Source organism: Narcine bancroftii, chromosome 1 (genome assembly GCF_036971445.1).
Source record: "Narcine bancroftii isolate sNarBan1 chromosome 1, sNarBan1.hap1, whole genome shotgun sequence".
Lineage (NCBI taxonomy): Eukaryota > Metazoa > Chordata > Chondrichthyes > Torpediniformes > Narcinidae > Narcine > Narcine bancroftii.
The window spans coordinates 6,240,136-6,256,181 of NC_091469.1; the positions used below are offsets into that span (position 1 = coordinate 6,240,136).

The following is a 16,046-nucleotide window of genomic DNA, read 5'->3' on the forward strand; positions in this document are numbered from 1 at the left end:
CCCAAGGGTGCAGGACCTGATCTCAGTGTTCACTGTGACCCTAGGGTACAGGACCTGATCTCAGTGTTCACTGTGACCCAAGGGTACAGGACCTGATCTGTGTTCTCTGTGACCCTAGGGTACAGGACCTGATCTCAGTGTTCACTGTGACCCAAGGGTGCAGGACCTGATCTCAGTGTTCACTGTGACCCAAGGGTATAGGACCTGATCTCAGTGTTCACTGTGACCCAAGGGTATAGGACCTGATCCCAGTGTTCACTGTGACCCTAGGGTACAGGACCTGATCCCAGCATTCGCTCAGACCCAAGGGTGCAGGACCTGATCCCAGTGTTCACTGTGACCCAAGGGTACAGGACCTGATCTCAGTGTTCACTGTGACCCAAGGGTATAGGACCTGATCTCAGTGTTCACTGTGACCCAAGGGTATAGGACCTGATCCCAGTGTTCACTGTGACCCAAGGGTACAGGACCTGATCTGTGTTCTCTGGGACCCTAGGGTACAGGACCTGATCTCAGTGTTCACTGTGACCCAAGGGTGCAGGACCTGATCTCAGTGTTCACTGTGACCCAAGGGTATAGGACCTGATCTCAGTGTTCACTGTGACCCAAGGGTATAGGACCTGATCCCAGTGTTCACTGTGACCCTAGGGTACAGGACCTGATCTCAGTGTTCACTGTGACCCAAGGGTGCAGGACCTGATCTCAGTGTTCACTGTGACCCTAGGGTACAGGACCTGATCTCAGTGTTCACTGTGACCCAAGGGTACAGGACCTGATCTGTGTTCTCTGTGACCCTAGGGTACAGGACCTGATCTCAGTGTTCACTGTGACCCAAGGGTGCAGGACCTGATCTCAGTGTTCACTGTGACCCAAAGGTATAGGACCTGATCTCAGTGTTCACTGTGACCCAAGGGTATAGGACCTGATCCCAGTGTTCACTGTGACCCTAGGGTACAGGACCTGATCCCAGCATTCGCTCAGACCCAAGGGTGCAGGACCTGATCCCAGTGTTCACTGTGACCCAAGGGTACAGGACCTGATCTCAGTGTTCACTGTGACCCAAGGGTACAGGACCTGATCTCAGTGTTCACTGTGACCCTAGGGTACAGGACCTGATCTCAGTGTTCACTGTGACCCAAGGGTACAGGACCTGATCTCAGTGTTCACTGTGACCCTAGGGTACAGGACCTGATCTCAGTGTTCACTGTGACCCTAGGGTGCAGGACCTGATCTCAGTGTTCACTGTGACCCAAGGGTGCAGGACCTGATCTCAGTGTTCACTGTGACCCTAGGGTACAGGACCTGATCTCAGTGTTCACTGTGACCCAAGGGTATAGGACCTGATCCCAGTGTTCACTGTGACCCTAGGGTACAGGACCTGATCTCAGTGTTCACTGTGACCCAAGGGTATAGGACCTGATCTCAGTGTTCACTGTGACCCAAGGGTATAGGACCTGATCTCAGTGTTCACTGTGACCCAAGGGTACAGGACCTGATCTGTGTTCTCTGTGACCCTAGGGTACAGGACCTGATCTCAGTGTTCACTGTGACCCAAGGGTGCAGGACCTGATCTCAGTGTTCACTGTGACCCAAGGGTATAGGACCTGATCTCAGTGTTCACTGTGACCCAAGGGTATAGGACCTGATCCCAGTGTTCACTGTGACCCTAGGGTACAGGACCTGATCTCAGTGTTCACTGTGACCCAAGGGTACAGGACCTGATCTGTGTTCTCTGTGACCCTAGGGTACAGGACCTGATCTCAGTGTTCACTGTGACCCAAGGGTACAGGACCTGATCTCAGTGTTCACTGTGACTCTAGGGTACAGGACCTGATCTCAGTGTTCACTGTGACCCTAGGGTGCAGGACCTGATCTCAGTGTTCACTGTGACCCAAGGGTGCAGGACCTGATCCCAGTGTTCTCTGTGACCCTAGGGTACAGGACCTGATCTCAGTGTTCACTGTGACCCAAGGGTGCAGGACCTGATCTCAGTGTTCACTGTGACCCTAGGGTACAGGACCTGATCTCAGTGTTCACTGTGACCCAAGGGTATAGGACCTGATCCCAGTGTTCACTGTGACCCTAGGGTACAGGACCTGATCCCAGCATTCGCTCAGACCCAAGGGTGCAGGACCTGATCTCAGTGTTCACTGTGACCCAAGGGTATAGGACCTGATCCCAGTGTTCACTGTGACCCTAGGGTACAGGACCTGATCCCAGCATTCGCTCAGACCCAAGGGTGCAGGACCTGATCCCAGTGTTCACTGTGACCCAAGGGTACAGGACCTGATCTCAGTGTTCACTGTGACCCAAGGGTACAGGACCTGATCTCAGTGTTCACTGTGACCCTAGTGTACAGGACCTGATCTCAGTGTTCACTGTGACCCAAGGGTACAGGACCTGATCTCAGTGTTCACTGTGACCCAAGGGTACAGGACCTGATCTCAGTGTTCACTGTGACCCTAGGGTACAGGACCTGATCTCAGTGTTCACTGTGACCCTAGGGTGCAGGACCTGATCTCAGTGTTCACTGTGACCCAAGGGTGCAGGACCTGATCTCAGTGTTCACTGTGACCCTAGGGTACAAGACCTGATCTCAGTGTTCACTGTGACCCAAGGGTATAGGACCTGATCCCAGTGTTCACTGTGACCCTAGGGTACAGGACCTGATCTCAGTGTTCACTGTGACCCAAGGGTGCAGGACCTGATCTCAGTGTTCACTGTGACCCTAGGGTACAGGACCTGATCTCAGTGTTCACTGTGACCCAAGGGTACAGGACCTGATCTGTGTTCTCTGTGACCCTAGGGTACAGGACCTGATCTCAGTGTTCACTGTGACCCAAGGGTGCAGGACCTGATCTCAGTGTTCACTGTGACCCAAGGGTATAGGACCTGATCTCAGTGTTCACTGTGACCCAAGGGTATAGGACCTGATCCCAGTGTTCACTGTGACCCTAGGGTACAGGACCTGATCCCAGCATTCGCTCAGACCCAAGGGTGCAGGACCTGATCCCAGTGTTCACTGTGACCCAAGGGTACAGGACCTGATCTCAGTGTTCACTGTGACCCAAGGGTATAGGACCTGATCTCAGTGTTCACTGTGACCCAAGGGTATAGGACCTGATCCCAGTGTTCACTGTGACCCAAGGGTACAGGACCTGATCTGTGTTCTCTGTGACCCTAGGGTACAGGACCTGATCTCAGTGTTCACTGTGACCCAAGGGTGCAGGACCTGATCTCAGTGTTCACTGTGACCCAAGGGTATAGGACCTGATCTCAGTGTTCACTGTGACCCAAGGGTATAGGACCTGATCCCAGTGTTCACTGTGACCCTAGGGTACAGGACCTGATCTCAGTGTTCACTGTGACCCAAGGGTGCAGGACCTGATCTCAGTGTTCACTGTGACCCTAGGGTACAGGACCTGATCTCAGTGTTCACTGTGACCCAAGGGTACAGGACCTGATCTGTGTTCTCTGTGACCCTAGGGTACAGGACCTGATCTCAGTGTTCACTGTGACCCAAGGGTGCAGGACCTGATCTCAGTGTTCACTGTGACCCAAGGGTATAGGACCTGATCTCAGTGTTCACTGTGACCCAAGGGTATAGGACCTGATCCCAGTGTTCACTGTGACCCTAGGGTACAGGACCTGATCCCAGCATTCGCTCAGACCCAAGGGTGCAGGACCTGATCCCAGTGTTCACTGTGACCCAAGGGTACAGGACCTGATCTCAGTGTTCACTGTGACCCAAGGGTACAGGACCTGATCTCAGTGTTCACTGTGACCCTAGGGTACAGGACCTGATCTCAGTGTTCACTGTGACCCAAGGGTACAGGACCTGATCTCAGTGTTCACTGTGACCCTAGGGTACAGGACCTGATCTCAGTGTTCACTGTGACCCTAGGGTGCAGGACCTGATCTCAGTGTTCACTGTGACCCAAGGGTGCAGGACCTGATCTCAGTGTTCACTGTGACCCTAGGGTACAGGACCTGATCTCAGTGTTCACTGTGACCCAAGGGTATAGGACCTGATCCCAGTGTTCACTGTGACCCTAGGGTACAGGACCTGATCTCAGTGTTCACTGTGACCCTAGGGTACAGGACCTGATCTCAGTGTTCACTGTGACCCAAGGGTGCAGGACCTGATCTCAGTGTTCACTGTGACCCAAGGGTATAGGACCTGATCTCAGTGTTCACTGTGACCCAAGGGTATAGGACCTGATCCCAGTGTTCACTGTGACCCTAGGGTACAGGACCTGATCCCAGCATTCGCTCAGACCCAAGGGTGCAGGACCTGATCCCAGTGTTCACTGTGACCCAAGGGTACAGGACCTGATCTCAGTGTTCACTGTGACCCAAGGGTATAGGACCTGATCTCAGTGTTCACTGTGACCCAAGGGTATAGGACCTGATCCCAGTGTTCACTGTGACCCAAGGGTACAGGACCTGATCTGTGTTCTCTGTGACCCTAGGGTACAGGACCTGATCTCAGTGTTCACTGTGACCCAAGGGTGCAGGACCTGATCTCAGTGTTCACTGTGACCCAAAGGTATAGGACCTGATCTCAGTGTTCACTGTGACCCAAGGGTATAGGACCTGATCCCAGTGTTCACTGTGACCCTAGGGTACAGGACCTGATCTCAGTGTTCACTGTGACCCAAGGGTGCAGGACCTGATCTCAGTGTTCACTGTGACCCTAGGGTACAGGACCTGATCTCAGTGTTCACTGTGACCCAAGGGTACAGGACCTGATCTGTGTTCTCTGTGACCCTAGGGTACAGGACCTGATCTCAGTGTTCACTGTGACCCAAGGGTGCAGGACCTGATCTCAGTGTTCACTGTGACCCAAGGGTATAGGACCTGATCTCAGTGTTCACTGTGACCCAAGGGTATAGGACCTGATCCCAGTGTTCACTGTGACCCTAGGGTACAGGACCTGATCCCAGCATTCGCTCAGACCCAAGGGTGCAGGACCTGATCCCAGTGTTCACTGTGACCCAAGGGTACAGGACCTGATCTCAGTGTTCACTGTGACCCAAGGGTACAGGACCTGATCTCAGTGTTCACTGTGACCCTAGGGTACAGGACCTGATCTCAGTGTTCACTGTGACCCAAGGGTACAGGACCTGATCTCAGTGTTCACTGTGACCCTAGGGTACAGGACCTGATCTCAGTGTTCACTGTGACCCTAGGGTGCAGGACCTGATCTCAGTGTTCACTGTGACCCAAGGGTGCAGGACCTGATCTCAGTGTTCACTGTGACCCTAGGGTACAGGACCTGATCTCAGTGTTCACTGTGACCCAAGGGTATAGGACCTGATCCCAGTGTTCACTGTGACCCTAGGGTACAGGACCTGATCTCAGTGTTCACTGTGACCCTAGGGTACAGGACCTGATCTCAGTGTTCACTGTGACCCAAGGGTGCAGGACCTGATCTCAGTGTTCACTGTGACCCAAGGGTATAGGACCTGATCTCAGTGTTCACTGTGACCCAAGGGTATAGGACCTGATCCCAGTGTTCACTGTGACCCTAGGGTACAGGACCTGATCTCAGTGTTCACTGTGACCCAAGGGTGCAGGACCTGATCTCAGTGTTCACTGTGACCCTAGGGTACAGGACCTGATCTCAGTGTTCACTGTGACCCAAGGGTACAGGACCTGATCTGTGTTCTCTGTGACCCTAGGGTACAGGACCTGATCTCAGTGTTCACTGTGACCCAAGGGTGCAGGACCTGATCTCAGTGTTCACTGTGACCCAAGGGTATAGGACCTGATCTCAGTGTTCACTGTGACCCAAGGGTATAGGACCTGATCCCAGTGTTCACTGTGACCCTAGGGTACAGGACCTGATCCCAGCATTCGCTCAGACCCAAGGGTGCAGGACCTGATCCCAGTGTTCACTGTGACCCAAGGGTACAGGACCTGATCTCAGTGTTCACTGTGACCCAAGGGTACAGGACCTGATCTCAGTGTTCACTGTGACCCTAGGGTACAGGACCTGATCTCAGTGTTCACTGTGACCCAAGGGTACAGGACCTGATCTCAGTGTTCACTGTGACCCTAGGGTACAGGACCTGATCTCAGTGTTCACTGTGACCCTAGGGTGCAGGACCTGATCTCAGTGTTCACTGTGACCCAAGGGTGCAGGACCTGATCTCAGTGTTCACTGTGACCCTAGGGTACAGGACCTGATCTCAGTGTTCACTGTGACCCAAGGGTATAGGACCTGATCCCAGTGTTCACTGTGACCCTAGGATACAGGACCTGATCCCAGTGTTCACTGTGACCCTAGGGTATAGGACCTGATCCCAGTGTTCACTGTGACCCAAGGGTGCAGGACCTGATCTCAGTGTTCACTGTGACCCAAGGGTATAGGACCTGATCTCAGTGTTCACTGTGACCCAAGGTTATAGGACCTGATCCCAGTGTTCACTGTGACCCTAGGGTACAGGACCTGATCTCAGTGTTCACTGTGACCCAAGGGTGCAGGACCTGATCTCAGTGTTCACTGTGACCCTAGGGTACAGGACCTGATCTCAGTGTTCACTGTGACCCAAGGGTACAGGACCTGATCTGTGTTCTCTGTGACCCTAGGGTACAGGACCTGATCTCAGTGTTCACTGTGACCCAAGGGTGCAGGACCTGATCTCAGTGTTCACTGTGACCCAAGGGTATAGGACCTGATCTCAGTGTTCACTGTGACCCAAGGGTATAGGACCTGATCCCAGTGTTCACTGTGACCCTAGGGTACAGGACCTGATCCCAGCATTCGCTCAGACCCAAGGGTGCAGGACCTGATCCCAGTGTTCACTGTGACCCAAGGGTACAGGACCTGATCTCAGTGTTCACTGTGACCCAAGGGTATAGGACCTGATCTCAGTGTTCACTGTGACCCAAGGGTATAGGACCTGATCCCAGTGTTCACTGTGACCCAAGGGTACAGGACCTGATCTGTGTTCTCTGTGACCCTAGGGTACAGGACCTGATCTCAGTGTTCACTGTGACCCAAGGGTGCAGGACCTGATCTCAGTGTTCACTGTGACCCAAGGGTATAGGACCTGATCTCAGTGTTCACTGTGACCCAAGGGTATAGGACCTGATCCCAGTGTTCACTGTGACCCTAGGGTACAGGACCTGATCTCAGTGTTCACTGTGACCCAAGGGTGCAGGACCTGATCTCAGTGTTCACTGTGACCCTAGGGTACAGGACCTGATCTCAGTGTTCACTGTGACCCAAGGGTACAGGACCTGATCTGTGTTCTCTGTGACCCTAGGGTACAGGACCTGATCTCAGTGTTCACTGTGACCCAAGGGTGCAGGACCTGATCTCAGTGTTCACTGTGACCCAAGGGTATAGGACCTGATCTCAGTGTTCACTGTGACCCAAGGGTATAGGACCTGATCCCAGTGTTCACTGTGACCCTAGGGTACAGGACCTGATCCCAGCATTCGCTCAGACCCAAGGGTGCAGGACCTGATCCCAGTGTTCACTGTGACCCAAGGGTACAGGACCTGATCTCAGTGTTCACTGTGACCCAAGGGTACAGGACCTGATCTCAGTGTTCACTGTGACCCTAGGGTACAGGACCTGATCTCAGTGTTCACTGTGACCCAAGGGTATAGGACCTGATCCCAGTGTTCACTGTGACCCTAGGGTACAGGACCTGATCTCAGTGTTCACTGTGACCCAAGGGTATAGGACCTGATCTCAGTGTTCACTGTGACCCAAGGGTATAGGACCTGATCTCAATGTTCACTGTGACCCAAGGGTACAGGACCTGATCTGTGTTCTCTGTGACCCTAGGGTACAGGACCTGATCTCAGTGTTCACTGTGACCCAAGGGTGCAGGACCTGATCTCAGTGTTCACTGTGACCCAAGGGTATAGGACCTGATCTCAGTGTTCACTGTGACCCAAGGGTATAGGACCTGATCCCAGTGTTCACTGTGACCCTAGGGTACAGGACCTGATCTCAGTGTTCACTGTGACCCAAGGGTACAGGACCTGATCTGTGTTCTCTGTGACCCTAGGGTACAGGACCTGATGTCAGTGTTCACTGTGACCCAAGGGTACAGGACCTGATCTCAGTGTTCACTGTGACCCTAGGGTACAGGACCTGATCTCAGTGTTCACTGTGACCCTAGGGTGCAGGACCTGATCTCAGTGTTCACTGTGACCCAAGGGTGCAGGACCTGATCCCAGTGTTGTCTGTGACCCTAGGGTACAGGACCTGATCTCAGTGTTCACTGTGACCCAAGGGTGCAGGACCTGATCTCAGTGTTCACTGTGACCCTAGGGTACAGGACCTGATCTCAGTGTTCACTGTGACCCAAGGGTATAGGACCTGATCCCAGTGTTCACTGTGACCCTAGGGTACAGGACCTGATCCCAGCATTCGCTCAGACCCAAGGGTGCAGGACCTGATCTCAGTGTTCACTGTGACCCAAGGGTATAGGACCTGATCCCAGTGTTCACTGTGACCCTAGGGTACAGGACCTGATCCCAGCATTCGCTCAGACCCAAGGGTGCAGGACCTGATCCCAGTGTTCACTGTGACCCAAGGGTACAGGACCTGATCTCAGTGTTCACTGTGACCCAAGGGTACAGGACCTGATCTCAGTGTTCACTGTGACCCTAGGGTACAGGACCTGATCTCAGTGTTCACTGTGACCCAAGGGTACAGGACCTGATCTCAGTGTTCACTGTGACCCAAGGGTACAGGACCTGATCTCAGTGTTCACTGTGACCCTAGGGTACAGGACCTGATCTCAGTGTTCACTGTGACCCTAGGGTGCAGGACCTGATCTCAGTGTTCACTGTGACCCAAGGGTGCAGGACCTGATCTCAGTGTTCAATGTGACCCTAGGGTACAGGACCTGATCTCAGTGTTCACTGTGACCCAAGGGTATAGGACCTGATCCCAGTGTTCACTGTGACCCTAGGGTACAGGACCTGATCTCAGTGTTCACTGTGACCCAAGGGTGCAGGACCTGATCTCAGTGTTCACTGTGACCCTAGGGTACAGGACCTGATCTCAGTGTTCACTGTGACCCAAGGGTACAGGACCTGATCTGTGTTCTCTGTGACCCTAGGGTACAGGACCTGATCTCAGTGTTCACTGTGACCCAAGGGTGCAGGACCTGATCTCAGTGTTCACTGTGACCCAAGGGTATAGGACCTGATCTCAGTGTTCACTGTGACCCAAGGGTATAGGACCTGATCCCAGTGTTCACTGTGACCCTAGGGTACAGGACCTGATCCCAGCATTCGCTCAGACCCAAGGGTGCAGGACCTGATCCCAGTGTTCACTGTGACCCAAGGGTACAGGACCTGATCTCAGTGTTCACTGTGACCCAAGGGTATAGGACCTGATCTCAGTGTTCACTGTGACCCAAGGGTATAGGACCTGATCCCAGTGTTCACTGTGACCCAAGGGTACAGGACCTGATCTGTGTTCTCTGTGACCCTAGGGTACAGGACCTGATCTCAGTGTTCACTGTGACCCAAGGGTGCAGGACCTGATCTCAGTGTTCACTGTGACCCAAGGGTATAGGACCTGATCTCAGTGTTCACTGTGACCCAAGGGTATAGGACCTGATCCCAGTGTTCACTGTGACCCTAGGGTACAGGACCTGATCTCAGTGTTCACTGTGACCCAAGGGTGCAGGACCTGATCTCAGTGTTCACTGTGACCCTAGGGTACAGGACCTGATCTCAGTGTTCACTGTGACCCAAGGGTACAGGACCTGATCTGTGTTCTCTGTGACCCTAGGGTACAGGACCTGATCTCAGTGTTCACTGTGACCCAAGGGTGCAGGACCTGATCTCAGTGTTCACTGTGACCCAAGGGTATAGGACCTGATCTCAGTGTTCACTGTGACCCAAGGGTATAGGACCTGATCCCAGTGTTCACTGTGACCCTAGGGTACAGGACCTGATCCCAGCATTCGCTCAGACCCAAGGGTGCAGGACCTGATCCCAGTGTTCACTGTGACCCAAGGGTACAGGACCTGATCTCAGTGTTCACTGTGACCCAAGGGTACAGGACCTGATCTCAGTGTTCACTGTGACCCTAGGGTACAGGACCTGATCTCAGTGTTCACTGTGACCCAAGGGTACAGGACCTGATCTCAGTGTTCACTGTGACCCTAGGGTACAGGACCTGATCTCAGTGTTCACTGTGACCCTAGGGTGCAGGACCTGATCTCAGTGTTCACTGTGACCCAAGGGTGCAGGACCTGATCTCAGTGTTCACTGTGACCCTAGGGTACAGGACCTGATCTCAGTGTTCACTGTGACCCAAGGGTATAGGACCTGATCCCAGTGTTCACTGTGACCCTAGGGTACAGGACCTGATCTCAGTGTTCACTGTGACCCTAGGGTACAGGACCTGATCTCAGTGTTCACTGTGACCCAAGGGTGCAGGACCTGATCTCAGTGTTCACTGTGACCCAAGGGTATAGGACCTGATCTCAGTGTTCACTGTGACCCAAGGGTATAGGACCTGATCCCAGTGTTCACTGTGACCCTAGGGTACAGGACCTGATCCCAGCATTCGCTCAGACCCAAGGGTGCAGGACCTGATCCCAGTGTTCACTGTGACCCAAGGGTACAGGACCTGATCTCAGTGTTCACTGTGACCCAAGGGTATAGGACCTGATCTCAGTGTTCACTGTGACCCAAGGGTATAGGACCTGATCCCAGTGTTCACTGTGACCCAAGGGTACAGGACCTGATCTGTGTTCTCTGTGACCCTAGGGTACAGGACCTGATCTCAGTGTTCACTGTGACCCAAGGGTGCAGGACCTGATCTCAGTGTTCACTGTGACCCAAGGGTATAGGACCTGATCTCAGTGTTCACTGTGACCCAAGGCTACAGGACCTGATCTGTGTTCTCTGTGACCCTAGGGTACAGGATCTGATCTCAGTGTTCACTGTGACCCAAGGGTGCAGGACCTGATCTCAGTGTTCACTGTGACCCAAGGGTATAGGACCTGATCTCAGTGTTCACTGTGACCCAAGGGTATAGGACCTGATCCCAGTGTTCACTGTGACCCTAGGGTACAGGACCTGATCCCAGCATTCGCTCAGACCCAAGGGTGCAGGACCTGATCCCAGTGTTCACTGTGACCCAAGGGTACAGGACCTGATCTCAGTGTTCACTGTGACCCAAGGGTACAGGACCTGATCTCAGTGTTCACTGTGACCCTAGGGTACAGGACCTGATCTCAGTGTTCACTGTGACCCAAGGGTACAGGACCTGATCTCAGTGTTCACTGTGACCCTAGGGTACAGGACCTGATCTCAGTGTTCACTGTGACCCTAGGGTGCAGGACCTGATCTCAGTGTTCACTGTGACCCAAGGGTGCAGGACCTGATCTCAGTGTTCACTGTGACCCTAGGGTACAGGACCTGATCTCAGTGTTCACTGTGACCCAAGGGTATAGGACCTGATCCCAGTGTTCACTGTGACCCTAGGATACAGGACCTGATCCCAGTGTTCACTGTGACCCTAGGGTATAGGACCTGATCCCAGTGTTCACTGTGACCCAAGGGTGCAGGACCTGATCTCAGTGTTCACTGTGACCCAAGGGTATAGGACCTGATCTCAGTGTTCACTGTGACCCAAGGGTGCAGGACCTGATCTCAGTGTTCACTGTGACCCAAGGGTATAGGACCTGATCTCAGTGTTCACTGTGACCCAAGGGTGCAGGACCTGATCTCAGTGTTCACTGTGACCCAAGGGTACAGGACCTGATCTCAGTGTTCACTGTGACCCAAGGGTGCAGGACCTGATCTCAGTGTTCACTGTGACCCAAGGGTACAGGACCTGATCTCAGTGTTCACTGTGACTCTAGGGTACAGGACCTGATCTCAGTGTTCACTGTGACCCTAGGGTACAGGACCTGATCTCAGTGTTCACTGTGACCCAAGGGTACAGGACCTGATCTCAGTCACCACTCATGGTCAGTCCGTCCCTGTTGATGCTGCTGGTCCCCTCCCCCCCCCCCCCCCCCCTCCCTCCACCCCCCTCCCCGCTCCGAGCTTTCTGCACCCCCTCTGTGTCGGAGCAGACCTTGTGCTAAGGATACGGTTGATGTAGTTCTCCAACGCCGACGTCATTCTGGGGCCGATTCCCGCTCGCTGCCGGGGCTGACGGGTAAACAGACTCGAGCAGCCAAGAGCCGAAATGGCGCCCCGCCAGGCTCGATTAAAGGTCCATCGACTGCTCCTCCCCGCGATCTCGAGTCACGTGGATGAATTGGGAGTCGTGCTCTCGCAGCCCGCGTTCACAGTGAGTCGTTGGTGCAGTCGGTCAGGGGCTGGGGTCTTCCACCCCCTCCTCTCACTTCGGGGAGGGGAGTCATGGTTGTGGGCCGGGGGTGACAATGAAGGGCTGAGGTTAGGATCCTCCACCCAGGGTTCACGATGAGGGGGGTGGGGAACAAGGGACACAAGGTCGGGGGAGGGTGGGGAGGGGGGAGGGGAGGGGAGGAGAGGAGGGAGGGGAGGAGAGGAGAGGGGGGAGGGAGGAGAGGGGGGAGGGGAGGAGGGGAGGAGAGGGGGGAGGGGAGGAGAGGGGGAGGGGAGGAGAGGGGGAGGGGGGAGGGGAGGAGAGGGGGAGGAGGGGAGGAGAGGGGGAGGGGGGGAGGAGAGGGGGGAGGGGAGGAAAGGGGGAGGGGGGGAGAGGGGGGAGGGAGGAAAGGGGGGGGGGGGGAGGGGGGGGGAGGGGGGGAGAGGGGGGGAGAGGGGGGGAGAGGGGGGGAGAGGGGGGAGAGGAGGGGGGGAGAGGGGGGGAGAGGGGAGAGGGGGGGAGAGAGGAGAGGGGGGGAGAGAGGAGAGGAGGGGGAGAGGGGGAGGGAATAAAGTAGACTCCATAGATATATACCATTTGTTGGGGAACATGTTTATTTAGATTTATACGAGTCTGAAAATCAAAAATAAAATATTCAAAAAAGGGAATGGGTAGGTTTTTCTTTTTTTTCTATTTTCCTTTCTAAATAGAAGAGATTAGTCCAATTAGATAACCAACCAAGAATGTGTTGTAATGTTACAATATGAGGTGAAGTTTTTAGAAGGGAATCTCCATTTTATTCGAGCATTATGTACAAGACAATGTATAAATTACTTATGATTCATGTTCTGTATTGTATTATATAAAAGCATTGTAACTAATATGTACACAATGTAAAACATGTACTATTTCTACCAAATCAATACAATATGTATGTACAATACTAATATGTTGACAATGTAAAACATTTCTCTCTACCAAATCAATACAAATATTTTAAAAAGAAAGAAAATGAGACCTTGAAATGTATGGCTTGAAACAGAGGAGTTGAGACAGATGGGTTGAACCAGAGGGGTAGAAACAGAGAGGTGGAAATGGGGGGGGGGATAGAAAGAGGGAGGGAGAAACAGAGGAGTAGGAACAGGGTCATAAATTGAGGGGCAGAAACAGAGGGGTGGAGATAGATGGGGATAATCAGTGAGTTAAGAGTCAGAGTTGTACAAACGGGTATTAACAGAAGGGTTGAAACGGGTAGAAAAGGTAGGAAGTGAGGAGTTGAAACAGGAATTGAAAGGGAGAGGTTGAATTAGAGGGGTGAAACAGGAGGAGAAAGGGGTTAAAGAGTGGTAGAACAAGGGGGGCAGAAACAGGTGTTGAAACACGCTGAGACAGAGCAGTTGAAACAGAGGGGTAGAAACAGGTTAAAGCAGAGGGATTGAAACAGAAGGGTAGAAATAGAGGGATTGAACCAGAGGAGTAGAAACCAGGTTAGAAACAGAAGGTTAGAAATAGAGGGGTAGAAAGAGAGAAGGGGGAAGAAACAAATGGGTAGACACAGAGGGAAAAACACAAAGATTGAAAGAAAAGAGTTGTAACAAAATGATAGAAACAGAAGGGTAGAAGAATGGGGAAAAATGAGTGGAAACAGAAGGGTTGAAATAAAGGAATAGAAACAGGAGTAGAAAAAAAGGAGTTTTATTCTTTATATTTTTTACCTATATATTTTGTTTGTTGTTGTTGCTTGAGGCTGTCTATTACAGGTGCTTAATCTTTTATCCAAAATCCTTGTGACCAGACACTTTTCGGTATTTGGAATTTTTGGATAATATTTTTGGATACTTGTGCTGTTTCCGATTTGTGCAAAACAAAGACACACTTCAACTAGAAGGGGCACTGGACAGGGGAGGGAGGAGTTGCGGCAGCGTAGGCAGGATGGGGGGTTGCAATGGTGCTGGACACGGGTTGGGGGGGTTGCAGCAGTGCAGGACGGTGGGGGGGGGTGAGATAAAGATAAACCATAAAATCACAAGTGTACTTTTTATTTTTAAGCAAAATGTACAGTAAAACTTTAGAGATAAACTGGCTCAAACTATACACCTGAAAATATACTGTATATGCAGTAAAAGCACATTTCCATAATGTTGTTATGGCGATCATCGTCTTCAGGCTGGAGTCTTTTTAAAAACTTCTTCCAATGTCAACTGTTTCATTAAAAGAGGTTTCTGTCTAAGCAGTCTCTCTTTATTTGAATAAACAGCTGTAATCTCATGCCTCCGATGAACTGATCACACTCCTTGATGAAGGGCTCAAGACATTGGTGATGTATCTTCACCTTTATTACATAAAAGCACTGTTTGACCTGCTGAGTTTCTCCAGCATTTGTGTGTTTTTTCATAACCACAGTGTCTCCAGAATCCTGTTTTACCACATTTTGACATATTATCTATGGGCATTTTTTTCACGTGTGTTCACAATGTCTTCTTCCTCATGTTTATCATCATAATATCAGCAATTTTTCCATCACTTAATGTAGTCACAATGGGGGCATCGTTGTCAATGTTCAGCACTTTTTCGATATCAGCTGCCTCTAATGGATTTACATTTTCTCCAACACTTTTGGCATTGGCAATGATTTTTGATATCATCTCATTACTGTCATGGAATCCTTCAAAGTCTTCAGCTGTAGGCTCATTTTCATCGAACATTGTTGCAGGCCATAGTTTGTACCAATAATTTTTTTAATCTTGATTCAGTTACATTTTTCCAAGCATTAACAAGTACATAAATGGCATCCTTAAGAGTGAACTCTTTCAGGAAGTATTTGATACTTACGCTTCTGTTGACTGCATCAAGCACACAGTTCAGAAAAAAGTCTTGATAGTTGGTCTTTATTGAGCATAACATTCCTTAGCAATGTTACGTGGGGGGGGGGGGGGGGGTGGGGTAAATGCCAAAAACATTATTTTTCACAAGAAGTTCAGCAGGGGGATGTGTGGAGCAGTTGTCTAGGAGTAATAAAATTTTGCAGTTTTCTTCAAGTCCTGCCTCCATACAGTGAACTCATGCAGTTGGTACGAAGTGGTTATTGAACCAATCAGTAACATTTCTCTGGTTACTCACTTTCTTAGTTGTATAATAATGCTCAGTTAACCTTGGTACATCTTTGAAACATCTTGGATTTTGGCTTCCAAGCACTGCCAATTGTAACCTGTGTGTGCCTGCAACATTTGCACCCTATCTTTAGCATCCTTGAAACCTGATAGTGCACTTTTATCAGGCATTGTTAATGTTTTTCTAGAGAGGTAGCGCCAGTAGAGATCTGTTTCATCAGCATTGTAAATTTGCTCTGGACGAAGGTTTTGATTGGATATCATCTTGGCAAATTCATCAATGTGACATTTAGTTGCATTATAATCAACAGAAGCTTTTTCGCCACAGATTTTTAGATATTTATACCATGACACTTCTTAAATTTCTGCAGCCAACCTTGTGAATATTCACTCATCTTCAAGGTTCAGCTCTTCATGGAATTTTCTAGCTTGTTTCATGACAATCAAATCAGTCAGAGGCTGATTGAAGTTCACTTCTTCGTTGTCGAACCCACTCAATCAGCACACGATCAATATTTGTGTTTTTTGCCCTATGCAATGTTTTCTTATTTTTCATTAGTCTCTGGTCATTACTTTCACTGTAAAACTTCAACAACCTATCTTTCTGCTTCTTTATGTCATATATGGTGGTAGGGCCCACA

At 51.1% G+C, this 16,046-nt stretch overlaps 2 protein-coding genes across 4 annotated transcripts in view; one reads left to right on the top strand and one right to left on the bottom strand.

Annotated features, from left to right (window-relative positions):
- Nucleotides 1-12,366, bottom strand: part of lsm8 (LSM8 homolog, U6 small nuclear RNA associated) — a 32,444-nt gene extending 20,078 nt beyond the window's left edge. The window contains exon 1 of the mRNA XM_069920076.1: nt 12,093-12,366. Within this exon, the coding sequence (XP_069776177.1) occupies nt 12,093-12,123 (31 nt within the window). The 5' untranslated portion in view covers nt 12,124-12,366. The remainder of the gene's footprint in view (nt 1-12,092) is intronic.
- The window catches only part of LOC138754961 (prorelaxin-like), a 37,630-nt gene continuing 33,461 nt past the window's right edge, over nt 11,878-16,046 (top strand). For 2 of the 3 annotated variants that reach the window (XR_011351967.1, XR_011351968.1), the window contains exon 1: nt 11,878-12,295. The gene's annotated coding sequence lies outside the window, so the exon portion shown is untranslated. The remainder of the gene's footprint in view (nt 12,296-16,046) is intronic. The other variant, XR_011351966.1, reaches the window with a different exon arrangement.